The following is a 27,854-nucleotide window of genomic DNA, read 5'->3' on the forward strand; positions in this document are numbered from 1 at the left end:
ATCAAGTTAATTTGTTATAAACTGAAGCATAAACAGAACCGCCCATAAAACTTACCACTCAAATAAAAAATAATGCTCAAAATTACCACATTTGAGTGCATCGAAAGCGATAGCGGCTTTCCATTTCCTTCAAAACCTCAAGGAAGCTTAAGAGTGCCATTGCCATTGAAAATCAGCCATGCATTACAAATTGCTATGGCCAAGCCGTCTTGAATTTTTTGGAAGCCTGTTTCAATTCTTCCTTAGTTCTGTTAGCTCAAGACAGGTAATATTATTTTTTTTATAGCCTTTCTATTTTGTCTAGAATTTTTCGCGAGCATAAACTTTCGCGAATGGCCGTTACTAGAATTTTTAAAGACATTTACTTTCGCGAATAGGGCCAAAAGTCGCGAAAATCGCGTAAGTTTCTGCTCGCAAATGTTTATACGCCTAAAGTAAGCGTATTATAGAAAGCTCTGGCTAAAGGAGACTTATTGGGACGATAATGTAGGATGTAAATACTGCATCGCGACATACCTGGGGAAAAAAATAAGACAAAATGTGATTAAATGGGTGGGGGGGTTCGAATATGCGAGGTGTATGGAACAATTCTCAAAACTTAAAAAAGCGGGAGAGGAGTTGGAATAAGAATGTCCTAGGTGGAAAATTTTCGAAAAATTGATAAGCGTGGACGCTTATCAGGTACCCGAGACAAATAGATTTTCAACTTTTTAAAGACGATCTTTTGTAGTGGGGGCTTACCAGCTTTCGGCGAGAATTGCCAGTCCACACTTTTCAATACTTTTACTCATTCAAAAGATGCCAAAATCTTCCTGTTGGATAACGATTTTTAAGGAATCCTTAATTATAAATTCATGTATAATGGTTGTACGTTGATACGTCTCGCGAGTTCTCGTTAATTAGACTTACTAATTAATTACAGTGATTTGTTTCTTCCCAGGCAAAAAGCATGGCATCGAAAATAGCCTTAGCGTTACTCCTTCTCGGAGTACTCGCTGTGTTTCAAGCTGAAGGGCGGCTCCGTAACCACCACGGGCGTAAACATCATCATCATCGGTTGAACGTGTTGGCGGGTGATCGAAAACAAGAAGTCCTTGCAAACCCTGTTCGCTCCATGGAAGAAGATGAAAACCGAATGTTTATCGAATCATTGAATGGAAGAACTGACCAGGTAAGGCTTGATCTTCGAAGACAACTTATCATTCCTTCAATTTCCATGGCCTTCATCATATAGTCCATAATTATATGGAGCCCAAGTTTGGCAGCCGACAACTGTAACTTTTTTGTTTGTTAAACGTTTTTCGATCTCCCAGGTCTAGCGCAAATAGAAAAGGGGGTAAACTCTCTCACTCCCGGCTCCGCCGACAGCCACCAGATGAATATACTTACTTACTTACTAAAAGTTAAAAATCAATTGCTCAGTTTTTGGTCACCTCATTAGAAAGATTTAGTTCAATATTCAATCACGATCTTATGTAGAAAAAAAAAAACTTCTCAACACAAGTTCAAATTCTATCTGGATTTTTCCAGACTAGGGATCTTAATACAACTGTCTTTATTGAGTTAAAAATTGGTAGCACAAAGTGAAGGTTACCGTGAGTATCACAGCTCGAATAAGTATCTTTAAAAATTTACCCGATACCCAGGGAAAGGAAAGGTTGGGCACGGAAAAACTTAAATTTTAATTGCAAACAATAATTTGATAGGATGACATTGAGTATGTAGCCCTTTTTCAAGTATGCAACTCGTTTATACATGTTATCGTTGAGTCGCTTCAGGGACTAAATATTCAAATAATAATTTATTAAAACGATGGAGAGGTTCAAATTAACAGAACTCCTCTTTTCATCAAATAGAGTGAAGCGTTGGCAAATCAAGATGAACAAGCCCATACACGAGTGGACACACCAAAATCTAAAGGGAGCGGACCTACTCAACCCAAACCAGATCAAGCAAGACCACCACAAATGGTAAGTGACAAAAGGGTTACTAAACTCAAACCCTGTCCTTTAGTTCGCATTTTTTATGATTCTGATAGTGCTCACGATTGTACCACGTCCCTCAGTAAAAATCAAAAAGTGGTGCAAGTTAACCTGGGTACGAGATTGGAAAGTTTATATCAGATCTATTGAAAACTGCAGTCGAGTCGCCATAACTCTAGTGCCAAGCGTTTGTCCCAATTATGGAGAGGCTAAATAGCTCAAGATCCTTGAGTTTTGCAACTGTTCTTTGCTTGATTGTAGTGGTGATGTTCTTATTGTATAGTGAGGGCGGGAGGTTAAAAAATTTTTTAGTATTAGGAATAAAAAGTGGATTCAAGTGTTGCTCTCACTATTTTAAAACTGTTTAATTTTCAAAGAAATTTTACATTTCTTAAATACTTTAATGGGATAAACTTTCTCAGGGATTAAATTTCGTGGATTTCGCAGATTTGGGTGCCATCCACGAAAATCCGCTAAATTAAGTCTCAATGGAAATTTGGAAGGTCCTCATCCGCAAAATATTTCTAAACAGAACTCAAAATATGTCAAATAAATACTATTTGAATGGTTACTTGCATCAAAGAGGCGCAAATAATTTGTATTTCAACAACCAACATGCATGATTTGACAGTAAAAGTCACAAAAATCGTGAAAATATTGCCACCCAATAGTGCCACCCGCGAAATTAAGTCCCTGCGAAAATTTTGAATTTTGCGGATAGGCCAAACCGCGAAATTTAATACCCGCGAAAGTTTATCCCATTAAAACTTTCCTCAAAATTGGAAAATTAACCTCTCTACAATTAATTTGACAATTTTTGGCCCACACAGAAGAGGAGTAAACATTTGTCTCGCCATCATTCTCATTAGGGACCGTCTGGATCTGCATCTTCAACAGACTCCTCTTCAGGCAGCAGTAAACCAGCCGGGACAACATCCGGAACTGAAAAAGAAGATACCGCTGTCAAAGAGGGAATCGACGAGGCAAAAGAAGAGGTTGAAAAATTAAATTGGCAAAAAACAAGCTTTGATGAATTCAATTCAAAGAGTGTTAAAGGAATATCAGGTACGTCAGTCTCTGCGGTTTGCGATAGCGTAAAGATCTGACTCTGACTCTTTTCTTGTTGGCGAGAAAGCCAGACAATACCTACGCAACTTTTCTTATAACGCTATAAAGTGTCACAATTATAAACCTTTTGTTAAAAATTATTTTTCTTTGGATTAGCAAATTATCTTTTGTCTTTTGACGTGATACGGGCAACTCCCAAAATGTGATCACACGTAAAGTAATATAGCCGAGATTTTTAAATCAATGAAAATACGACCATAGGATTATGTGGTGGTTTTGCCCTAGCGACCAAGCCCGGTGGAATTTTGCCCTAGCGACCAAACCTGGTGGGAAGGGGTTACTGAGAAGGCCCAGAGTTGATTTCATTTTAACTTGAATTTCTTTTTTAGGTGGTGTCAACTCTGCTTTGGGTGGTTTAGAAACCTTCTACGATAAATACAAAAAACGTGATAAGATCGGGATGACAATCGCTGCTATCACTTTTTTCTCCGGCATCGCTACAGCTTCTGGAAATCCGATCGGATTACTTATTGCTCTCGGGTTAAACGTGCTCAAAACCGGAATAACAATCGGTCAAAAGGCAAATCAAAAACCTGGAGAATCAGAAGCAGATAAATTGGAGAAGGTGATCAAAAAAGCTTTGAGAGAATTCCGGCAGACTGGTTTGAAAGCTGAATGGAGTGGTTATCAACGGTTAAGTGATTTGTTCTCTGGCAATGTCCAGTTTATGGAAACCTTTAATGAGCAAAAGGAGAGCGACGTTGATGCTGATACAATGAAGGAAATTAAGGAGGGTAAATTGACCCTCTCTGAGGTTAAACAACGTCTATTTGATGTCATTGTTGGTCGATTATACGATGTACTGATGTCTAGTACCACACTCTTGGGTAAAGTTCAATACGAACTTCAACAACAATGCGATTATGATTTAGCTGTCTTCAAATTGAAAGAACGCAACTGGTTCAAAAAGAAGAGAGACCCTGCAAGCATCCCTGAGGAAATAGATGACGAGAAGTTCGCAAAGAATTGTCTGGATTTGTATGAGTTGTACGCCAAGATGAATTTCTACCGTGAGACAAAATTCATTGGTCATTTGAACACCATTGACAAGCTGATGAAGACGAAACTGGATGACAGATTCTCCTTTTTGACTTCTTCTCGATATAGTCCATCGTCAAAACTTGATGCGTACGCCTACAAACTCCTTATCCTCGATATCATTCGCCAGATGAACGAAAACAACAAAGATGTCTTCAAGCCATTGATCAACGTCTTTGGAAACATTAAGATGAGATATATCGCCAACTATTTCATGACCTACTCTAAGAAATACGAATACGTTAAATCTTATTTGGAGAACTTGGACATGAAGGACAGCGAGCTTAAAGATGTAATGTTCTGTAAAACTCAATCATTGACCGGCAGCTGTCGACGCATGATCGTACCACCGACAGGCACCGAAGTCGTTGACGAGAACTTTAAATTCAGATCAGCTCTGGTACCAAAGGAGAGAGTCTTGAGAATCTTTTATAATAAGGATGGCCTTGGTGTTCCAATCAAGATTTTCGGTCCCGGTAATTTGGGAAACATGTTTTGGGATGCCGATACTGATAATCCTGTCAAGAAATATGAAATCAAACCATTCACAAAATCCGATAACACTCGATTTGTCAAAATGTGTGTTAACGAGTTGAAAGCGAAAAAAGAGGATCGTTTACCACTCCACAGAGCTCTTTGCACTGATCAAAATATGGATGTAGCCACTGCTATGCCTAAAGAAGTCAACATCGACACCTTACAATTTGATTCTATCTCAACATGGGAAGGGAAATTTATCAGTTTGGGAACAGATGAAAAGGATATTGCTTATACGGCTCATAAAACGTACACGAAGGGGTCAGGCGCCAACGCTGAGACGATTACTGTCAGATGGGGACCTTTCTACGGAGCAATCAAAATGACCCCAGCTTGTGGAAGTGTCTTCTGGGACAAGATAAAATTCCATCGATACAAGAGTCACGATATGACAGAAGAAGAACAAAGAAAGGTAACAACTGTTAACGATCCTGAGTTTTGCAAAGGTGACAATCTCTTATGCCAAGACAAAGTCATTGATAAATCTTACTTTCTGACCATCTGCAAGGAGCAAGAAATGAAGGGTCATTGCCAGGAGATTCCAATGATTAAAGGTGAAGCCAACAATAAAATCATTGATCTGAAGCGACTTGGAGTGTACATTGAATCGAAGAAAGGTGCAACCGTTACCAACTTGAGCGACAAAAATGATCCCACAATCGCAAAAATGCCTTCCAAGAAATACACATCAAAAGGGAAATTCGATATGGTTGAACGTGATTTCAATGAAGAATTTGATGAATGTGATTGGTGGGTCACTGCAGAAACACAGAGAAATATCGTCAAATACACCAATCTACTGATGAGTATGAAGATTCCTGATGGTGTGACCGTGGAGCTGTATACAAGTTGGAATGCCGGTGGAGAGATGTTTGGTCCATATGATGGCCCCATGACCGTTGATCGTGTAGATGGTAATGATAACGGAGTTGGAAAATCTGCTACCGCTAGTTGGATTAAATCTATCAAAATTATTGAAAAGTAAAAGATGAGAAACCGGGACGCTAGAAATGAAATATTATTTACATATTACAAATACATTTAGCAGTTTAGTAATATGAGTAGACAATTTGAAAATAAAATGTAACACTATATTTTTGTACATAGACATTCGACATTCTGTTAGCAAAGAAGATTTTGAATCTGTATTTTAGCAAATTTCGACCCTGTTTTCTTTAATCTGTTAAAATCTGACTTTTGGATTTTTCGTTATTATTCCAAACCCTTTAGAAAAAAGAATTTCGAATGAGTTTCAATATTGGGCTTTTCCAAAAAAAAAATTTACCCCTACTATAGCCTGGGAATCCAAGCTCATAATTTTAGAAAAAACAAAAAATACCTCACCTCACAAAGTTCTAAAATTATAGAGCTTGGTGCAGGTAGATTAGTCTGACACAGAATGTTATAAACAGTCTGTGTGAACCCTTGATGACAGACTTTCTGAACTTTGGAAACCCAGGCAAACACACACATAATCAACTTACCATAAAAACTCTTTCACAAGCTCTAAAGACTTTCAAAACTACTAAAAACCACATCAAAACATCAGCCACATGTATTTAGACTTCCAGCCAACACTAAATGGATCTATGTTTTCATTTTCATTTGTTTTCCTTTTTTCTGCAAAGTCAGCTTTTTCCATAAATTATGCGCGCGCATCGAAATTATCAAAATGCGCGCGAAAGTACTGCTAAGTAATTCGCCAAAAGCTGGCCAATCAGGCCGAACCTGCATTGCAGGGAAAAATGTCCCTGCAGGCGAGTTACCTGCACCAAGCGTTAAACCAGCAGCAAAAATATCATAAACTAGACTGTGAAAAAAGTTTAACGCTTGGATTCCCAGGCTACCCCTACTATTGAGGATATTGATTTTTTGAAGTAACGAACCCCCTGGATATCCACTTTAAAAAATATGCTCAACTCCTGGTTATCCTCTCTTATAAAGATGCTCCCCCTGGATATTTTTTACTTTTTACAAAAATTGTTAACCCCCTGGATATCCGATATCCTCAACAGGGAGGGCACGGACTATTTCTGGAAAAGCCCATTTTTCGTTTTCTTGATTTGGTCATACTTTGACCATGAATCATAGACGCTCAGAGGAATATTAATTTATCAAGATATTGTATACAAAATCATTTTTGTATTGGAATGGTACAAGTCTTTGCATAATTCCGACACAAATATTCTTCTAAACTGTACTTCTATATTGGGCTAAAATATTAATTTGTAAACGGTTTCTAGGAAAGAAATAGATTCAAATGATTCAATCACCACACATAAATATCTTTTCAACTATGAAACAAATGAAGGAAAAAGATCGGAAATTCAAAAAGAGTTTCCACTCTCAATGTTCTTTCAACCTTTCTTTGGTAGCCTCAGCATCATTATTAAAGAAAATGGCAATCAACAAATTACCCAAAACACCTGCCGACGTAAACAAGATACTATTATAAAAATCAGGTGTTATCGAGTTCATTGGAATAACACTAGCGCGTCTTCCCATCTCTTTGAATGAAAATTCAAACATATCTTCACAGGCTAATGCAATGAAAACATGTACAAAATGGTGACTTTGTCCAAGGGCGTCAAAACGACCTGGATAACGTCTTTCAGGTAACTTGAACACATTCGAAAGTGCCGTCAATAATAAGAAAAGCACGTGCTTAAGATAGATCCGAAGATGTGTTACGTCACAATTATCAGCTAACTCTCCACAGCAGGAAAGTCTATAAAAATACGGTAATGAGTTGACTAAAAATGGCATTAAGCATGAAACTGTTCTGTACAACACTTTAGATTGACACCAGCGATGTCTGGTAGAGCACATTAGGATATTGGTGATAACTGAAGTTGCCAGAGATGCAGTTAGAAACAAATACAACGACGTTGAATCCTCAGAAGTTCCAAGTTTTCTGCAGTAAAAATACATCACTTGTCCTGATCCCAGACCATAAATACTGATTCCAGCATAATCAAAAAAGAAGCATCTGTTACGTGTCTTCTTTGATAGACTGTTTAACGCGTGTGCCAAAGTGCTCATTGAAAAGACGGCTAGAATACCAATAGAAAGGCTCATTAGTGGATAATATAATGGATCTTGCCAATGTCCTTTGAAAGCATGGTAGAAACGAGCCATGAAATATACACAAGCGATGGCATGAGACCATGTGTTGAAACTTTCATTGCATTGACTGTTCAGCGAGTATTGAAGAGTCCTCCAAACGCCTTTATCAGGTGGGCGGTAACCATTTAATATGTAGGGATCATGAAATGATGAATCGATTTCGTCCCTTCGCAATAGTTCTGTTGTTAAAGTGCTTCGAGTAAAGCCCATGGTCTGAAAATAACAAAATGAAGAAATATATCAAAATATCGACCATCTCTACACTTGACATTGCACAGTCATTTTTCAAAATGAAATCATAGGCGGAAAACTTGGCGGAAAACTTGGCAGCAAATTTCTGGCTGCAAAATAAGACTTCCGATTATTATTGATTATCTCTTCAAACTTTTTCGTAAAACAAATCTGCAAATAATAGTTCCTTTTTCGATCAAAACACACAAGAGCATAAACACGACTTTCTCAATCAAATAACTCGTAATCTCACGAATGACAATATCAATCTTAATTACATACTCATGAGAAGTATTTGTAAAGCCATAAATCACTTTGGAAACTACTGCTTTAATTAGCAAAAAGAGTTTTAGTCTAGTAGAATTGGTTCAAAAAAGGCCTTAACTTTAGTAAATCATGGAATTTGACCTTTAAGATATGGGTACAGAATCACAAAAAAACCCACAGGCGTTTCAAAAAGTTTTTTGTACTGCAAACTTAGGACTCGTCACTCAAAAAAAGCAATAGAAATTACATACCCTTGACTTTTAAAACCTTTCTTTTCACTGATTGAAAAAAATCTAGAAAGTCTACATCTGCAAGCAAAAACATTCTCAGTTCATAAATTTCATTTTCCTTCTCTTTCTGTAACCATTTTTTTCACGAAACGAAAAAATGGAAAAAAATCATAAAATCTTAAAAATGAAAACGAAATGATAGAATAATATTAATTCAAGTTTTCTTTATTGAAAAAGTACAATAAACTTTTTAACAAATGGTTGATATGACAACACTGGGGGACATAATATCAACATTTTATGAGAAAGACTAAACGTGAATTTTTCACCACTAGGAAAAAAGTTCAACAACCCCTTATCCCAATTCAAACTACTTAGAGCACTGATCAATAGATTTTTGAAATTTCCTCCACCCAAAGGCAGAAATTTTCTGACCCTTTTGGTTTTTAATTGGCTCATTGGCTAAATAATCCGACAAACAATCCGAAATGGGTGTATCCTAACCATTACGTTTAAACACCCCCTTCTCACAGACCCACTGGTAACCCTTCCCACTGGAAAAATTGGCCAAAATATCGTCCCCGGTGGAAAATTTTCAACCAATCCTCACTGCAAAATATTTACTATTTATCTCATCCCACTGTATTTTCTTACTTAAAAACAAAAGAATTGAATCAATCCCCACCGAGTTTCAGTCCGTTCTTTTTATCCCCAATTGCTGAAAAAATTCTACTGGGTCTGTGAGAAGGGGGTGTGCTTAAGGGCTCTGACCATAGTGAATTTTTCATAATTGCCGTGTTTAAAACGTGTTTTCTGACTGATGTAACCAACAAAACTATGGCATGTTATACATTTTCTGTTAGACAAACTATTCCTGAATCTGAAAATTCAAAATTTGCATTGAAAAATTTGATGAAGAAGAAAATGAAGAATTTTGCGAGGAAGAGTATTTCAACTTTGAAGAGCTTAGTTTCGGCGAAGAAAAAACATTTTGAAAAGATTTTCACAGTAGATGGTGTATCTTTAACCGAACAATAAAAATTTTTGCGGAAAGTTTTTGTAAATGCTTCTTTGTCTCGAAATCTTCAAAATAGTGGTTTTTCAACAATTTTTCATCTAGATTTTGCTTAAAAAAACAGTCATAACTTTTGACACATCTTTTTAGAAAAAATTTCCGCAAAATTTAAAATAGTTCAATTCTTTGCGGACAGTGTAAAGAAATTTTGAAACAAAAAAGTTAATTACCCATTGTTTTTAATCGGCATATTTTTCATAATCTGGCGAGAGGTTTTACTTTCAATCTGGCGTTTGTGTGAGAACCACGCGGGTCACGCGTTTCGCTTCGGAAATAAGTGGCTTCATTTCGCATCCAGGAGTTTCGGGTCTATGATCTTAACTAATGTAATCAACACACCGATAAAATCAAAATATTTAAGAAATCCTGCTGGGTGCTCTAAAATAAATGGGATTCATAGGATAGAAGGATAATTCTTGAAAAAGCAAATGGCCAAAAAAAAGGGGGGAGCAGAATACCATCGATGGAAATTTTTCAAAAAGCAGGGTCGCTTATCAGGTCTCTGATCATACTTACAGATCTATACTCGTTGAGTTTTCACACCAAACTTTTCTGAACCAAAAGAAGCACAACTTTTAAGATTTAAGTTAAGAGGGTAGAAATAAGAGAGAAAAGTATGAATTATATGATAAGCTGCCCTGACATAATATCCCGGGGGGGGGGCCAGCTGGGCAAAAGGACCGACGGGTATGTGCGGGTCCTAAGGGTACCTTTTCCAACATCTTTAAAATGCACTGTAAGGGTCGGGAAAACTAGAGATGCACTGTAAGGGTAGAAATTTCAGAAAATTTCAGAAAATTCTTGAAAAACCTAGATATTTTGACCAAAAATGCTAGAATTTTGACCATTTTTTGCACGAAAGAGATCGAAAATTTGGGGATAATGCACTCTAAGGGTATGATTTTCACTGATTTTTGCTGCACTGTAAGGGTGCAATTTTAAAAGCCAATTTTTGGCCCGCACATACCGTCAGTCCGCAAACCCAGTGCCCCCCCGGGCATAATATTTATCAAACCTTACTAATACCATAACATGTTGTACATTCTACACGTAATATTTGGTGTTTCAAATAAATGAATGGGTATAAAAATAGTTTACTCCAGTAGCTTTCAAATTATTCAAGGCCCAATCGTAGCAAAACAAACCAAAAGATTAGTGACCAGACCTTGAAAATCAAAATTTCTGAAAAAGTGAAAAAAAACCCCGGATATTCTTCTAAGGAACAAGTGTGTTGCACTTAAGGGCTCTGACCATAGTCAGAAAATTGATTTAAGTATCTGAACATGAAAGTTATGTTTTAGATTTTTTAACACTTTTAACTAAGAATTGCCTTTATAAATTGCTTTTTAATCAAACCCCTTAAGAGTAATTGAGAACTTAATTGCAAAAATGACGTTTATGAACTTTAAAAAGACGTTAATAATATGTTGCATCGGCCTCTTTTATTAAAACTGATAAGTTTTAATGGGTAATTAACCTTTTTGTTTCGAACTTTTTTCAAACTGTCCGCAAACAATTGAACTATTTAAAATTTTGCGGAAAATTTTTCTAAAAAGGTGTGTCAAAAGTTATGACTGTTTTTTTAAGCAAAATTCAGATGAAAAATTGATGAAAACCACTATTTTGAAGATTTCGAGACAAAGAAGCATTTACAAAAATTTTCCGCAAAACACCATCTACTGCGAAAATTTTTTCAAAATGTTTTTTCTTCGCCGAAACTAAGCTCTTCAAAGTTGAAATACTCTTCCTCGCAAAAGTCTTCATTTTCTTCTTCATCAAATTTTTTCAATGCAATTTTTGAATTTTCAGGTTCAGCAACAGTTTGTCTAACAGAAAATGTATAACATACCATAGTTTTGTTGGTTACATCCCCGTGGGGGGGGGGGGGTACTAGGGCAAGATGGGTTACGGGGAAGCTCCGCTGGTCAGGGTACCTTTTTTAACCTCCACGAGTCCCAGGTAGGGTCGCAAAAACACCAAAATAGAAAAATCAGTCCCTCGTAGGGTGCATATTTTTGGAAAATTTGGGGAAAAAGTAGAGAATTTTGGAATTTCAGTCCCATTCAGGGTCACTTTTTTCACAAATTTCTAGTCCCACGTAGGGTCCATTTTTCGAACCTCGGCGGAGCACCCCTGGACAAGGGTAGTACCCCCCCGGTTACATCAGTCAGAAAACACATTTTAAACACGGCAATTATGAAAAATTCACTATGGTCAGAGCCCTTAAGTCAAATCCGATCATTTTTGACGCCTCCAGACTGCCCCCAAAGTTTTAGCCTCGTTTTGGCGAAAAAGTCGTCCCCAGATCTCAAAAATCAGAATTATTGAAAATTGAAAAAGACACCCCTAAATATTCAACCAAGGAACAAGTGTGCCAAAGGGGTGCCAAATTTCAGCCAAATCTGACGATTTTTGGATTCTCCAGGTTGCCCTAAAATTCTTTGTGATAGAAAGACACACACAAACGCACGCACATTGTCAGATTCTAGCACAACTTAAGAATAAAGTGCTCGCTCTTAAAAATACCCTCAACAGTTCTACTATAAATTCATAGTTCTACTCAAATGAGATTTTTTTTATTCCGGTTTTATTCATATCACCTTGAATTACATACGAATTTATTTTGCAATGCAGATAATGTCACTTTCACAGATCCCAATTTAACAGTTTGATTTACTTTGTAGCTCATTGGAGTGTTCTGAGAGTTTTTTTTCGTGAACTTTCCAATTAGATACTTACAAGGGCGCCCCCAAGGGCCTTACAAGAGCAAACTGTGGAAGTGAGATCTGCGAAAGTGACTTTTATAACACTTGAAAGTCTTGCTCAATGGGTGCTAAATCCACATAAACTCATGAAGAGAAAATATCAAAAATAAATTTCAAATAAATATTAAAAATCTAAATAAACTTCAAAGATTTACTACATCCGTTTGACACTAAATACACCTTTCCCGTAATTCAAATTTCTCAGAAATGGCCCGGGAAAATGTGCGCTCCACCGTTGTGTATAAAATTGTTTGGGAGGTAAAAAACGCGTTTTTGCCTGCGAGGGGTTAGGGAAATTGGGGTTTGAGCCTCTAACTTTTGACAGCGATCTTCTTTTGGCAAAATATTTTCAGGGTGGTATAATATCATGAATAGGTTGAACATACTAAAATTTGAGGGGATTTTGTTCGACAGAACTTAAGAAAAGCTCAAAAAACCAACTTTCCCTAAGGGAACGCAGGCAAAACGGGTTTGTTTACCTCCAGAGACCAAACGGTGGAGAGCATCAAAATAATGCGCGCGCATTAGTTTTACGAATTACGGGAAAGGTGTATTCATGTTTTCCCTTGTTTTATCGTTTCTGTCTTTTCAAAACAAAACATTCGAATTTTGAGGAAAACATTCGAAAGCGCATTCGTTAACATGCAATGTCTTCTTTTTTTTCAATCGAACGTAAGGGAGACAGATACGGTATTATCCCCGTATTATCTTACTCCCACGTGATGTCTTTTAACCAATAAAATCGCTAGAATCTTACTGATGCGGGATAAATCCATATAAAACAAGAAGCCGGAGCGGCGTGAAGGTCCAGCTGACGTAGCAATAACCGAATGTCGTTCGTACCGGGTCCCTGAGAACACAGGCTCATTTGTAAACGAAATGGGTGATGGCATGGAGTTTTCATGTGGCTAATATTCTTATGTAGTTCTTAGTTGTTTTTTTTCTTAGTTTTTTTTTAATTTTTAATTTTTTTCTTAGTAGTTTTGAGGGTTTCTGAAGTTTGATAAAGGGGTCTTATGGTAAGCTAATATGGTGTCTGCGTTTCTTAGTTGCATCAGTCTCTAAAACTTTGTATGCCATGAGGTAAGGATTTTTTTCTTGTGATACATTCACGAATAGCGTCGAATCGTTGAAACTAAGAAGTCTAAAAATATTCCAAGCTAAGATCTGAAATAATAAGAACACCCTCTTCTTATAGTTTCGTGTAGTCTCTAATATTTTGGTGTTCTAACAAAAAATATATGTTCTATTTGCAAATATTATATAAAGTGAGAGAAAAGATACTATGGCTTGTATAGAATGTACACGAAATATAAATCTTTTAACAACAATTTCTTTCACCGTTTTTTTCTGCTTGAGATTATGATAAATTAATGGTAGAGAGTAGGAAAATGAAGGACACTACTAAACTACCAGTCGCCTGAGATTGCTCGGGAAACGAAAACAGGCCCGCTGGCGATGCTATGATCGTGTGTGATATACTAAACGTTTTTTATAAGAACATCACAAATCTTTAAAGCCTTCGGGTGTTCTTACGAACTTTCTGAGTTTTAAGCCTAAAAATGTTCTTCACATTTTGGCCATCGAAGCCTTATGTTCTGATAGAGTTTGTTCTTATAAAAAAACGTGTATATACATAAAGATTATATGATGGTGTAATCTTTCGCCATCCCCTTTTTGACACGAGAATGCTTATCAACGCATTTTAAAGCTTCTCAGATTCTTGTGTACTAGTCTAAAATAGAATAATCTACCTTGTTATGGAGCTGAATATCCATTATAAAGAATTTACTTTTAGTGAAGTGTGTAATAAATCAGCAATTAACTTGATCATTAGGAAAAATTATTTTGACACTGATTCATGATAGAGCGAAAGTCTATGAAAAGATGTTGATGAAACTGGAGGGAAAACAAGGGACTGCTTGAAGCATGTTAGCTAATCAAAAACAATCTTTTCTACCCTCCATACTTAAAGAAGTTGAGCGTAGGGAGGAAGCTAATCTGGAGAAAAACCTTAAATGGTGGCGTTTGTATTCTGATTGGCGTTTCCATGGCTTTGATTCGACAAATAGATACTACACAGCTCTCGACGAACAAAAGTCTGACTACCCTTTTTTTGATATAGCTGTTCTATATTATGATGATAATGAAAGCAAAGTTAAGCGTCTTAGCGTAACACTTTGTATGGAGATATCGCCACAAGAAGATGGCCTATTATATGACCATGAGTCATGCCGCTGGTTTAATATAGAAACAATTTGGGATATCGAGGGCTTCCAGACTACTCTATACTCTGGCACTGTGGGACATTTATTTCCCGAAGTGACTAGTCCAACTTATTCAGAACAAATATCAGTGAGCACAAGAGAAGTGAACGATCAAAATAAACTTGTAGATTTTCCTTTAGATTTAACGTTGCTATATTCGGCGATCAAGAAAAGTCAATCTATTGGTGATGTGCTCCTACTTTGTTTTGATGAAGAGAGCGGATACGACAACATTTATGTCTCTCTGATCAAATTTGACGAACAAGGGATCACTTTATATAAAAGTATAACCATACCGATAGGGGAACATCAAGTTTCATTTTCAGATCATTCTATAGGTTTAGATTGGCATGATGAGCACGTTGATCCAAATATATTTCTTGATTTCGAGGCAGAAAGAATCTATTTTACAGGTCATGGTGGACCTCGCGACGATTACGACTGTCACTTGACTTTGTTAAGTTGTTTTGACTTTTCAGGAAAACATTTATTCTCATTCACAGTCGGCGATGACAAGACGAAATCAGAATCTTTCTCATTCTTTACTCAAGTCCACGGCTCAGTTTTTGTCTCTGTAACCTCACACAAGATGGTTCAACTTTTAAAGGTGACTGAAAAGGGAATTCTTACAATGAAGGAATCTCAGCTGTACATAAATGTCGAATTTAACGTTAATTATACAAATTATAGAGCCTATAGATTGATGAAGCAATTTGAAAGATATTTGTTATGTGTTGGCATAACAACAAGAAATGAAAGATACGAAGCCAAGAGTACAAGCTACTTCGTGTTTGACATCTCGAATGGTGAAAAAGTCTACCATTGTGTTTTAGATGGTCCCAGGGTCTGGAAGCTGGTTTTCAACAAGGATATGAGCGAATTAATGTATAGATCAAGTGATATTCATGGTATATTTAATTTTCGAAAATCAACACTTATTGATGGGACCAGTTTGAAGCACAAAGCTAGACTTGCATGTTTGAAATCTTTCACGGATGAATATTTGAGTTCAAAATTACCGAAACACCTTCTACAATATCTTGGTATAACCTGTTAACAACTTTTATTGAAAAACATACATGACTGAGAAACATTATTTAAAATTTTTTTATTTTTGCAGTATTATAATTTGGAACTAGTTTAACTAATTATTCTAATATTTAAGACAAAGTTTTACCTCTAGCTGGCGAGCGAAGAGAGTGTTATTTTGTGATGTTTAAATGGAGCTACGAATATGGGGTATCTTCAAATATCCAAATGTATCTAAAGACAAGTCAGTATGATCAAATCTAGTAATATTAGTTTGCTCCTAGATCTGCTCCTCACACCACATGTTTATTTCCTGTGGATTTCAATTCCTCTGTAAAAAACTGTATGGTACTCCATTTTCCATTGTTCCTGAATGTAAAAACAACGTTCTAAATCGAGTAAGTGTTATTAATCGACTTTCAGGTAACTGCAATTCAATTTTTTTGGTTAGTAAAGGCAACTTTCAGAATAATATAGGGCCAATATAAAGCAACAAGATAAATCGCAAATTAGGAGGTTGAGTATTATTTGATATTTCATAAATTTTAATTCTAAATCTATCATTATTTACAGTTTAAAAAATTGTACAATTTATAATCAATCAAAACGAGTTTAAAAAAATCTGAATAAGAAAATGTGTAAGAAATGTATCAATAATTTTACATAATGAATGAAATACATAGTCCCACTAAATGCATCAGAATACACGCTTCTTTTTTTACAAGAATATCTTCTATAAGAATATCAGGGTGAAAATTAACAAAAGAGATATAGTGTACTTTCTTTTGTGTATGTATACGTATATTAGAACTACTCACTTAAGTTGTCTAAAAAGGAAATTTTTCTCTGAAATAATAAGAATACGTTACGAATATTTCACCTGGAATTTTGGCAATTTCTTAAGAATACTTGACCCTCAGTCAAAGTACATTACTGATATTCTTATTAAAAAAACGTGTACAAGAGCACCGTTTACCAAAGCAAGTTCCTTATAAAACAGAAGAATATAATATCATTTTGGGGAATCCTTTTATTAGACATCATGGAGTTCTGATGTCACTGGATTAGTACTTCGATAAATTTGCACTTTTGTTGAAAGAATATTGTTCACTTACGACCAGCGATGGTTTGATAGCATCAAAATCTTTGCAGCCTGAAAACATAGCAGTATAATATTTTTAAGTTTCAATGATACAGTATTCAGATACCTTATCGGGCCTTTTTATGGGGTCAAGTTGAACATTTTACAAGAATTTTTGTCATTGGATTAGTCGTTAACTATTCAAACAAAAACTTTTATTATATTTTTCTAAAGAACGCGTCATCTCTATTGTTTTGAATAACCAATTATGTGAGAATGTTATAAAAACTTCAACACAACTGTTTTTGTGCCGACCCTTAATGGCGTTATTTTTTGGCCTGTGGTAAACACAAGGCTAGTTTTTAATGAAGTCTTCAAAAAATTACCAACGAAGTTCGAGAGATTTAATGAAAATTTCAGTTTATCTTGACTATTTAGCTGACAATTCAGCCACTTTCATAGGTTTTGGCTTTATTAAGGCTCAATTGGCATTATTACCTTTAAAGGAAGAAATTTTGGCGGTAAGAAAATATGGCGGATTTGGCGAATTTCGCCAAAATCCGACAAATTAAGTTCCAACTAAAATTTATTTTTGGCTCCATCTGCCAAGTTAAATTCCCGCGAAATTTATTTTATTTAACGCATTCCCCAAATTGGTGCTCATTTGATAACGATTTTGGCCAAAAATATCCTGCAAACGCCAAATTAAACTCCCTCTGAAAATTTTTTTTCGGCCATCCGCCAAATTAAAATCCCGCCAAAATTTCTTCCTTTAAATGACAGTGGCGGATTATGGGCCGACGTATAGAGGGGCAAAGCAAGAATGGCCGATAGGTACTTCAAGACAATTCATCTTCTTTAAAGGAGACAAAATTATAAATCTAATGATTAAAGAATCAAAATTTTGAACAGACACTTTGGCAAAAGAAGTCACAGTGCTAAACCCCAGCTTACCAACAAGATCGAGTTTGAAGCCAAATGCTTTTAATAAAAGTTTATACCTGCCAGATACATAGATCTTCGGAATTCAGAGTTCAAGATTTCTAGCGCTTTAAGTGTACCCGATGATCCCTTAAACGAAAAGAGGGAGTGACTCTGTAATGATGTATAAATAAGTAAGAACGAGGGGGGAAATAGTCATGTACAGTAAAACAAAAATACCAATAATGTAAAAGTATAATTCTTCGATGGCCAAAGTATTAACAAGTTAAGAATATTTTAAGCCTCCGCGGACTCCAAAACACCCAATTTCCTAGAAAAATGGAAAGAATCATCACAAAATGGTAAAATACAAACATTAAGAACATTATTAGGCATTAAACTCAAAATGTAAAAAACATCCAAAGACATAAAAAATTATGAATGCTCTTATAAAAAACGTGTAGTAATTGAAAATGGATCAAACCTTATAAGAATAAGCCCATAACAATGGTTCCTTGACAAATACTTTAGAAGCACCACGAGCAAGTGCCTTGATGATATCTGTTCCTTTGCGTATGCCACCGTATAGGTATATTGGTATTCTCCGTTTGATCACATCTGCAATTTCTGGCAATGCATCAATCTGAAGCAAATGATAGTGGAATACAAAATACATAGTACTAAGACATATACCAAAGACTCAATTTCCAATAGAATAAACTCATCTTTGACCCAGTTATCAGTCGAGTTGAGTAGAGGACATTTTCCCTAAGTACGATTTCGACAAACTATTCGGTATTCGAGAGAAACCAAATAGAAAATATATAAATACTTTGGTAATAAGCCCTAATCGAGTTTTGAAGTTTATATACCGCAGTCAATTGATCTATAGTATTTTGACATGTTATAATGATGCCATCAGGTTGATAATCAAGACATTCTAATGCATCATCTTTGCTCATAACACCTGTTATTAGGACTGGTAGCCGTGCTTCTGATTTCACTTTCTTTATCATGTTGAAATTACTGTGACGAATATCTATCACCAATCCGTTGTATTTTCGTTTGTCAAGCTTCTCTTTGTCAACCTTTTCATTTTCGATTTCCAAATAACAAGCTTCTAAAACAATACAGTGTATTCTCCAATCACGCACGGAAACACAAATTTGTTCGAGCTAAAGAACTTTCGAGTTATGGAGTAAGCTTGTTCGAGTTAAGGATACATTTGAGTTAGAAGTTCGAGCTAAAGAGGCTCTACTTTATTATATAAAGCCATTTTATTGAAAACCTTTTTAATTTGAAGAGTTAATAATTTTGTGGTGAAACCTTTCAACTATGTAGATAAATATGGTGTTGGATAAAGTACAGTAAAAAGCGAGTAAGGTTATTACCTTTGACATTACATATGGATATCATTTCATGTGTATCTTCATGGTCTAATAAACAAATCGGCATCAAATCATTCATTCTTTCGAAAGGAGGTAATCCACACAAACGTCGCGGTCGTAGTCGTAACCTTTGTTGAAAAAGAAAGAACAAGTTCGATGAAGCTTTCGATTTAGTTCTACTATAGCCAAAAATATCCACATCAATTAAATGAATTCAAAATAATTCCGAAAATATTATCTTTATCGATACTTTTGGAAACCTTTTGAAGTTAACCTTTGTTGATTTGTTTAATTATTTTCTTCAAACCTTTGAAAAGCTTCTTCATAAATCCTTTCGATATCTTCATCTATCGGAAAGCCATATTGTTTTGCACCTTCCTTGATGTCTGCAACACATATTGGAGCTTCTGGAGTAAGCTTCCAATGCCTGAAGTCAATTCAATTTAAAATTTAAAATTCATATATCTTGAAAAATCAAGAATCCAAAAAGTAATACTTATAAAGCGTTTTGAAAATACATTCTGAGCCAAAAGGCGTGCATAGATAATGTCTTTTATGTTAGGAGTCAATTTGAATTTATTTTATTTAGCAAATGCAACTTAATATACTCGAAATTTTTAGTAGCTGTAATATCTGTTACCACTTACCGCACAATTTTGGGCTTGGAATAAATTCCAAATTGACTTTCATGGTATATCAGTGTTGAATTGATGTCGCTAATCCTTCTACAACCTAAAGTTGAATGATGATAAGATACACTATCTTTGAGTAGAAGAAATGAAACAATTTTTCAAACTATTGCATGCAATTATGAATTAATACACCCCTTTGTCACAGACCCGCTGGGAAATTTTAACTTCATCCCGATTCGAAATTCAATGTTTGAAAATTGCACTCCGAAGCCATCCTCACTGGATTTTTTAACCTTTGGACCAATAGAATTTCTATTCCCATTGAGATTTCAATAAAAACTTTTATCCCCGTTGGGGAAAAAGTTTCACGGGGCTGCGAGAAAGGGGTGTATAAATTGAAATTCTTAGTACTCATCCTTACCAGTTAGCCTCATGATAGATTTCAGCTCATCTGTTATATGTTGCAAGACCTCTTGTACCCCTTTACTGCCATTATACGACAAACCATAAACTACTGGGCGCCCGATGAAAACACCATTCGCACCTAGGAAAGAAACATTATTAGAAATATTAGATCAAGCAACAAATCACTGAAAGTCTAGATTAGGCTTTGACATGTATGGCTATACAACATTAAAGAATATAAAAAGTGACCATTGATATGAATTTATGAAATCTTCATGATAAAAACTAAAAGACAATACCAACAAAACTACCGCAATTTCCAAATCATCCAGTATTTAAAATTTCATATCAAATCCCATTCACTCCTTGGAGGTGGATACTTTTCGAAATGGTCAGTTTTTATAGTTCGACTTCAAATGCATATATCTATGTATAGTGTATCATTGTTAGGCCAAAAATTATAGTCTCGGTATTGGATGCTTACCCAATGCCAGAGCTTTGAACACATCACTTCCTGATCGAATACCACCATCAATATAAACTGGTATTCGGTGACCAACTGCTTGAACCACTTCTGTTAGTACATCGATCTGTTAATTATGTCAAGTACACTATAGTAATGCATTAATGAAATGCACATCTACTGCAGTTCTAGCTTATTTACGAAGAGAACATTGTAAAAAGACTCCTGCTAAAGAAATAAGGCAACCGAAAATCTTATTTTATTAGGTCAGATTTGAGTCTTTTGAAGTTTATTTAAGCTGAATTTAAGTCCATTTGCTTAAGTGTGTACACCTTTTTTTACTAACGAGTGAAACCACTCTAAAAGGATTAAACCTGCATGGTTTCATAGTGTCCTCCAGGGTTTGTCCCCCCCACCAAATTCTTGATTTCTTTAAATCTCCCCGCTCTTTTTCTAGTCTCCCCCCTCTTTTTTTGCTTTCCCCCAGAAAATTCTGAAAAATATCAGTTCCCCCCGTATACCCATATAAATTTATCTAAAATTTCAACCTGACACAAACGTAAATATTTGGTGCAAAAGGAATACTAAACAAAATAGAACGAAAATGGGTTAATGTAAACAAACATGCTTAGTAAAGCAGACTTAAAACATCAATGAAATGATTTCTGAGATAAAGTTTAAGATAAAGTCCCCCCTCCAGATTTGCCAACTATCGATGTTTCCTGCTCTTTTTCTCGCCCCCTTTACTATTCAAATTTTCATTGACTACACTGCATTATAAGTGGAAAAACCCCGAAGGGGGGGCACTGACCTTGACGACCGACGGGGACGTGCCGCTGGAGTTTCAAAAGTCGATCCTGTCAGAAATGAAATTTGATGAAAAATAGACCCTGTCAGAAGAAAAATTCGATGAAAAACCTATCCTGTCAGATTCTACTGGGAAAAACCTATACCCTGTCAGATTCGACACTGAAAAACCGACCAAAAGAATCGACGACGAGAGTTATGAAATTACAAAGTAAACATATCTTTAATATTATTCAAAATCATCACTCTCTACTTCCACAAAATGTGTTTCAAAGCTAGAAAGGTCATACAATATTATAGATGTACAAGAACAAATAGAACGCTAAAGTTTCAAAATACGTAATAATGAACGTAGATAAATTTCAGATATCCGTTTCAAGGATTACCGTAGGATCACATAAGATTCCGATTCCCGCTCTAGCATTACTGGCGCTTTTCCGGGACCATTCCGCTAGTTTTCCCGGGCATACCGGCAGAAAAAAGTGAATTAATCCAAGCTGGCAAATCATAAAACGCAAAAAAGAAGTAATGTTTTGATTTATTTTTTCAATGAAACAAGTTGGCCGATTATAAAAATAATCAAAACATAACTTCTTTTTTGCGTTTTTTGATTTTGATTTTTCAACTAGTCGGAGCTAACTATCATCTGTTTTCAAGTGGCAAGTGGAGTGTTATAGCAGGAATCGGAATCTTATGTGATCCTACGGTAAGGTTCAAAATCAGAACTGATGAAGTCTAGGTTTGAAAGGACTATTTTGCAAGTATAAGCTTTAAAACGACGCTTTTACAGAGAGGACGAGAGGATGTCAATGAGACTAATACAGAAGAGTCGAGAGTATTGTTCTGTTCTACAGCTGTTCTAAGCCTACAACCGAATGTCTCAACGATATGGGAAGAAACAAAACATAACAGTTGAAATAAAAAATCTGAATCAAAATCTGGAAACAGTGTTGTTAGTACCACTATTCAGCTGAACATTTATTCTAAATAGTTCAATAGAGGTATCTTTGAAATTAGCCTCGATCCCTTTAAGAGGGCGCAATGGCGGGCGTGTGGTGCGAGACAACAGCAGCAAAGCGCCTGTGTTGGCCGTGCGATAAGTATTTGCAAAAAGCTGTTTGCCCCTCGCAGGGGTCTGCTCACCGCCGCGTCAAAACGATTTGCAAAATAACTCTACATGCAAAAACGGCAAAAACAGACCCCGTCAGTCACACATCGTGAAATTGCGCCCCTGTCAGATCAGAATTTTAGATACCCTGTCAGTAATTCTGCAACACTGAAAAAGGTACCCTGACCAGCGGCACGTCCCCGTACCTATTTTTGCCTAAGTACCCCCCCCCCGGGGGAAAAACCGTGGAATGACCTGGAATGAGAAAATCTCTTACAGTAGCTGGTACACCATCGAGTTGCCTTCCACCATGATTAGAAACAATGATACCTTGGACATCATGGTCTAAACATTTCCCTGCATCTTCTCTTGTCATTATACCTAAAATCAGAGAGTTTCGGAAAGAATATTTGAGATATGATGATTTAAGATTTGGCGATTGGTTTTAAAGTTGGATCTGACAATAAATTTATGAAAAATATAAAATGTTACATTGCAGTACATTGCAGTGATAAAGAGACGAAGCATAAAAGGCCATGACCATAAGAATTAAATGCGGCTGAAAACAGATAGAAAAATGAAAACTGTTACTATATATAAGAATAAAAACCAATTTGTCTTTTAATTTTCTTTAAATAAAAATCAATCTCTTACCTTTTAAATAAATTGGCAGGGTAGTAACTGAACGTAGCCATTTCAAATCATCCCAACTCAGGCTACTTTTAAAATTACTTTGAACATAACTTTTGAGACTTTCATTTGTGTGTGATAGCAGCCCCTTGAAATTTTCAAATTTCATACTGCTCGCAATACCAAATTTATTTTTCACGTCAGCAATCCGATTTCCAATGGTAGGTGCATCCACTGTCAATAATATAGCTTTGAAGCCAAGATTTTCGGCTCTCTTAATAAGTGCTTCAGAGAATTGTATATTTTTGTAAATGTATAGTTGCATCAAGTAAGTGCAGTCAGGAACAGAAATTTTTAATTTCTCATAAGTTGTAGTACATGTAGTACTGACTCCCATGCAAGTCCCTTTGGCAGCAGCAGCTTAAAATAATCATTTAAAAGAGTTTTGATTGATATACCGGGTGCACCAAAAAAAAGTATACAGGTTTGTCGAGATATTGTGAGCTCCAGGATTTATATTTTTCGTTCATTATTTTTTTATTGTATAGAGGATGCTCTAACTTGAATTTTGAGCTATTATACATTAAATTTGAAAAAGTAGTTCGAAAGTTATTGCTAAAAAATTCGTTGTTACTAAAAGAGGTAACGAGTGGTAACGAGTGGTAACGATGTGGTAACGAGTGGTAACGATGTGGTAACGAGGTGGTAACAAGTGGTAACGATGTGGTAACGAGGTAACGAGTGGTAACCAGTTGAAAACGGTGGCCCTAAGTCTCCAAATTTGAATTTCTCGATTCTGGTGTTTTTGCAACGGATGCTGATGGCTATTGAGGTTCTGCAGCAGGACCTGGCAGATCTGGTGAATGTGCAGTAAGAATTGGAGATTTAGGGGAGTGTTATGGTGGAGTTGATGGATCTGGTGAATGTGACGGTAAAATTGGTTGTTTGGGTGAATGAAATGGTGGAATTGATGGTTCTGGTGAATGTGAATCAAAGATTGATGGTTCTGGAGGTTCTGCATCAGGAGTTGGTGATTCTGGTGAATGTGCATCAGGAGTTGGTGGTTCTGGTGAACGTTATGGTGGAGTTGATGATTCTGGTGAATATAATGCTGGTGTTGATGGATCTGATGAATCCAATCGTGGAGTTGGTGATTTTGGTGAATATGCATCAGGAGTTGATGCTTCTGGTTAATGTACAGCAGGAGTTAATGGTTCTGGTGAATGTACAGCAGGAGTTGGTGGTTCTGGTGAATGTGCAGCAGGAGTTGATGCTTCTGGTGAATGTGCAGCAGAAGTTGATGGTTCTGGTGAATGTGCAGCAGGAGTTGTTGATTCTGGTGAATGTGCAGCAGGATTTGGTGGTTCTGGTGAATGTGCATCAGGAGTTGGTGGTTCTGGTGAATGTGCAGCAGGAGTTGGTGGTTCTGGCGAATATGCAGCGGGAGTTGGTGGTTCTGGTGAATGCAATGGTGGAGTTGGTGGTACTAGTGAATGTGCAGTAGGAGTTGGTGATTCTGGTGAATGTGCAGCAGGAGTTGGTGGTTCTGGTAAATGTGCATCAGGAGTTGATGCTTCTGGTGAATATGCAGCAGGAGTTGGTGGTTCTGGTGAATGTGCAGCAGGAGTTGGTGGTTTTGGTGAATGTGCAACAGGATTGGTGATTCTGGTGAATGTGCAGCAGGATTGGTGATTTTGGTGAATGTGCAGCAGGAGTTGATGCTTGTGGTGAATGCGATGGTAGAGTTGGTTGTTTTGGTGAGTGCAATGGTGGAGTTGATGGTTCTGGTGCATGCAATGGTAAAGTTGGTTGTTTTGGTAAATGCAATGGTGGAGTTGATGGTTTTGGTGAATTTGCATCAGGCTTTGATTATTCTGGTAAAGGTGCATCAGGAAATAATGGTTCTGGTGAATATGATAGTGGAGTTAATGGATCTGGTCAATGTGATAGTGGAATTGATGGTTCTGGTGAATAAAATTCAGCAAAACTATCAACTCCTACAGCCATTCATCACAACCTTCAATGCCACCATCAAATTCACCAGAACCATCAATGCCAACATCAAATTCACCAGAACCATCAAATCCTGCAGCACATTAACCAGAACCATCAACTCCTTATGACCATTCACCAGAACCGCCAACTCCTGCTGCACATTCACCAGAATCGCCAACTCCTGCTGCACATTCACCAGAATCACCAACTCCTGCTGCACATTCACCAGAACCACCAACTCCTGCTGCACATTCACCAGAATCACCAACTCCTGCTGCACATTCACCAGAACCACCAACTACTGCTGAACATTCACCAGAAGCTTTAACTACTGCTACACATTCACCAGAACTACCAACTACTGCTGCACATTCTCCAAAACCATCAACTCCACCATTGCATTCACCAAAATAACCAACTTTACCATCACATTTACAAGAACCACCAACTCCTGCTGCACATTCACCAGAACCACCAACTCCTGCTGCACATTCACCAGAATCACCAACTCCTGCTGCACATTCACCAGAACCACCAACTCCTGCTGAACATTCACCAGAAGCTTTAACTACTGCTACACATTCACCAGAACTACCAACTACTGCTGTACATTCTCCAAAACCATCAACTCCACCATTGCATTCACCAAAATAACCAACTTTACCATCACATTCACCAGAGCCACCAAATCCTGCTGAACATTCACCAGAAGCTTTAACTACTGCTACACATTCACCAGAACTACCAACTACTGCTGCACATTCTCCAAAACCATCAACTCCACCATTGCATTCACCAAAATAACCAACTTTACCATCACATTTACAAGAACCACCAACTCCTGCTGCACATTCACCAGAACCACCAACTCCTGCTGCACATTCACCAGAATCACCAACTCCTGCTGCACATTCACCAGAACCACCAACTCCTGCTGAACATTCACCAGAAGCTTTAACTACTGCTACACATTCACCAGAACTACCAACTACTGCTGCACATTCTCCAAAACCATCAACTCCACCATTGCATTCACCAAATAAACCAACTTTTACCATTCACATTCACCAGAGCCACCAAATCCTGCTGAACATTCACCAGAAGCTTTAACTACTGCTACACATTCACCAGAACTACCAACTACTGCTGCACATTCTCCAAAACCATCAACTCCACCATTGCATTCACCAAAATAACCAACTTTACCATCACATTCACCAGAACCACCAAATCCTGCTGCACATTCTCCAAAACCATCAACTCCACCATTGCATTCACCAAAATAACCAACTTTACCATCACATTCACCAGAACCGCCAACTCCTGCTGCACATTCACCAGAACCACCAACTCCTGCTGCACATTCACCAGAACCACCAACTCCTGCTGTTCATTCACCAGAACCACCAACTCCTGCTGAACATTCACCAGAAGCTTTAACTACTGCTACACATTCACCAGAACTACCAACTACTGCTGCACATTCTCCAAAACCATCAACTCCACCATTGCATTCACCAAAACAACCAACTTTACCATCACATTCACCAAAGCCATCAACTTCTGATGCACATTCACCAAAACCATCAACTCCACCATTGCATTCACCAAAATAACCAACTTTACCATTGCATGCACCAGAACCATCAACTCCTGCTGCACATTCACCAGAACCACCAACTCCTGCTGCACATTCACCAGAAACAACAACTCCTGCTGCACATTCACCAGAACCACCAAATCCTGCTGCACATTCACCAGAAACAACAACTCCTGCTGCACATTCACCAGAACCACCAAATCCTGATGCACATTCACCAGAACCACCAACTCCTGCTGCACATTCACCAGAAACAACAACTCCTGCTGCACATTCACCAGAACCACCAAATCCTGCTGCACATTCACCAGAAACAACAACTCCTGCTGCACATTCACCAGAACCACCAACTCCTGCTGTACATTAACCAGAAGCATCAACTCCTGATGCACATTCACCAAAATCACCAACTCCACGATTGGATTCATCAGATCCATCAACACCAGCATTATATTCACCAGAATCATCAACTCCACCATAACATTCACCAGAACCACCAACTCCTGATGCACATTCACCAGAATCACCAACTCCTGATGCAGAACCTCCAGAACCATCAATCTTTGATTCACATTCACCAGAACCATCAATTCCACCATTTCATTCACCCAAACAACCAATTTTACCGTCACATTCACCAGCTCCATCAACTCCAACATAACAATCCCCAAAATCTCCAATTCTTACTGCACATTCAACAGATCTGCCAGGTCCTGCTGCAGAACCTCAATAGCCAATAGCATCCGTTGCAAAAACACCAGAATCGAGAAATTCAAATTTGGGGACTTAGGGCCACCGTTTTCAACTGGTTACCACTCGTTACCTCGTTACCACATCGTTACCACTCGTTACCACCTCGTTACCACATCGTTACCACTCGTTACCACATCGTTACCACTCGTTACCTCTTTTAGTAACAACGTAAAAAATTGACTTTTTTTCCATGTCGAAATTTCAAAAAATCATTAAAAGCAGCAATTACGCTATAAATAAGACAAAATGACAAAAACACAATTTCATTGTCTTTTTGATTCTTTTTTCTCCTATCTTATATTTTGCCAACGGTTTGTCCATCTTATTTACACGTCATGAATATTTCCAACACCAGCAAACTTACCTCTCTTGGAGATTTCCAAAAATTTTTTTCAG

At 37.1% G+C, this 27,854-nt stretch overlaps 4 protein-coding genes across 5 annotated transcripts; 1 reads left to right on the forward strand and 3 right to left on the reverse strand.

Moving 5' to 3' along the window:
* The first annotated feature begins 161 nt into the window (after positions 1-161).
* Positions 162-5,840, forward strand: LOC136822308 (uncharacterized). The gene is made up of 5 exons (XM_067078543.1): positions 162-265; positions 941-1,171; positions 1,857-1,970; positions 2,852-3,047; positions 3,440-5,840. Exons 1-5 carry the CDS (start codon positions 179-181, stop codon positions 5,668-5,670), a joined length of 2,859 nt encoding a protein of 952 aa, XP_066934644.1. The 5' UTR covers positions 162-178; the 3' UTR covers positions 5,671-5,840.
* Positions 5,841-6,949: 1,109 nt separating this feature from the next.
* LOC136822331 (membrane progestin receptor delta-like) lies at positions 6,950-8,709 on the reverse strand. Its single transcript, XM_067078571.1, has 2 exons — positions 8,561-8,709; positions 6,950-8,024 (listed from the first exon to the last, which is right to left on the reverse strand). Exon 2 carries the CDS (start codon positions 8,019-8,021, stop codon positions 7,032-7,034), a length of 990 nt encoding a protein of 329 aa, XP_066934672.1. The 5' UTR covers positions 8,022-8,024; positions 8,561-8,709; the 3' UTR covers positions 6,950-7,031.
* Positions 8,710-16,539: 7,830 nt separating this feature from the next.
* LOC136822313 (uncharacterized) lies at positions 16,540-23,530 on the reverse strand (the record flags this gene model as incomplete). 2 transcript variants are annotated; one of them, XM_067078549.1, is given in 11 exon segments in its annotated part: positions 16,541-16,828; positions 17,758-17,827; positions 18,162-18,320; positions 18,550-18,797; positions 19,069-19,193; positions 19,373-19,492; positions 19,713-19,797; positions 20,119-20,241; positions 20,587-20,692; positions 22,758-22,861; positions 23,135-23,530. In XM_067078549.1, coding segments are annotated over 11 exon segments (1,625 nt in total), but the record flags the coding sequence as incomplete, so codon positions are not given.
* A 1,577-nt stretch (positions 23,531-25,107) lies between these two features.
* LOC136822294 (uncharacterized PPE family protein PPE12-like) lies at positions 25,108-26,163 on the reverse strand. The gene is made up of 3 exons (XM_067078534.1): positions 25,992-26,163; positions 25,602-25,796; positions 25,108-25,196 (listed from the first exon to the last, which is right to left on the reverse strand). The coding sequence occupies exons 1-3, from the start codon at positions 26,161-26,163 to the stop codon at positions 25,108-25,110; spliced, it is 456 nt and encodes a 151-aa protein (XP_066934635.1).
* Between the last annotated feature and the right edge of the window lie 1,691 nt (positions 26,164-27,854).

The sequence above is a fragment of the Clytia hemisphaerica genome, unplaced genomic scaffold, assembly GCF_902728285.1.
Source record: "Clytia hemisphaerica strain Z4C2 unplaced genomic scaffold, Clytia hemisphaerica genome assembly, whole genome shotgun sequence".
Taxonomy (NCBI): Eukaryota; Metazoa; Cnidaria; class Hydrozoa; order Leptothecata; family Clytiidae; genus Clytia; species Clytia hemisphaerica.

What these genes read in the sequence shown, in the direction of transcription:
- LOC136822308 (XM_067078543.1), top strand. Translation starts at nt 179, where the DNA reads ATGCATTACAAATTGCTATGGCCAAGCCGTCTTGAATTTTTTGGAAGC. An exon ending in TGAATGGAAGAACTGACCAG is followed by an intron (nt 1,172 to 1,856) that starts GTAAGGCTTGAT and finishes TTCATCAAATAG; the next exon opens with AGTGAAGCGTTGGCAAATCA. An exon ending in AAGCAAGACCACCACAAATG is followed by an intron (nt 1,971 to 2,851) that starts GTAAGTGACAAA and finishes CATTCTCATTAG; the next exon opens with GGACCGTCTGGATCTGCATC.
- LOC136822331 (XM_067078571.1), bottom strand. Translation starts at nt 8,021, where the DNA reads ATGGGCTTTACTCGAAGCACTTTAACAACAGAACTATTGCGAAGGGAC.
- LOC136822294 (XM_067078534.1), bottom strand. Translation starts at nt 26,163, where the DNA reads ATGGTAAAAGTTGGTTTATTTGGTGAATGCAATGGTGGAGTTGATGGT. An exon ending in AGCAGGAGTTGGTGATTCTG is followed by an intron (nt 25,797 to 25,991) that starts GTGAATGTGCAG and finishes AATGTTCAGCAG; the next exon opens with GATTTGGTGGCTCTGGTGAA. An exon ending in AGCAGGAGTTGGTGATTCTG is followed by an intron (nt 25,197 to 25,601) that starts GTGAATGTGCAG and finishes AATGTGCTGCAG; the next exon opens with GATTTGATGGTTCTGGTGAA.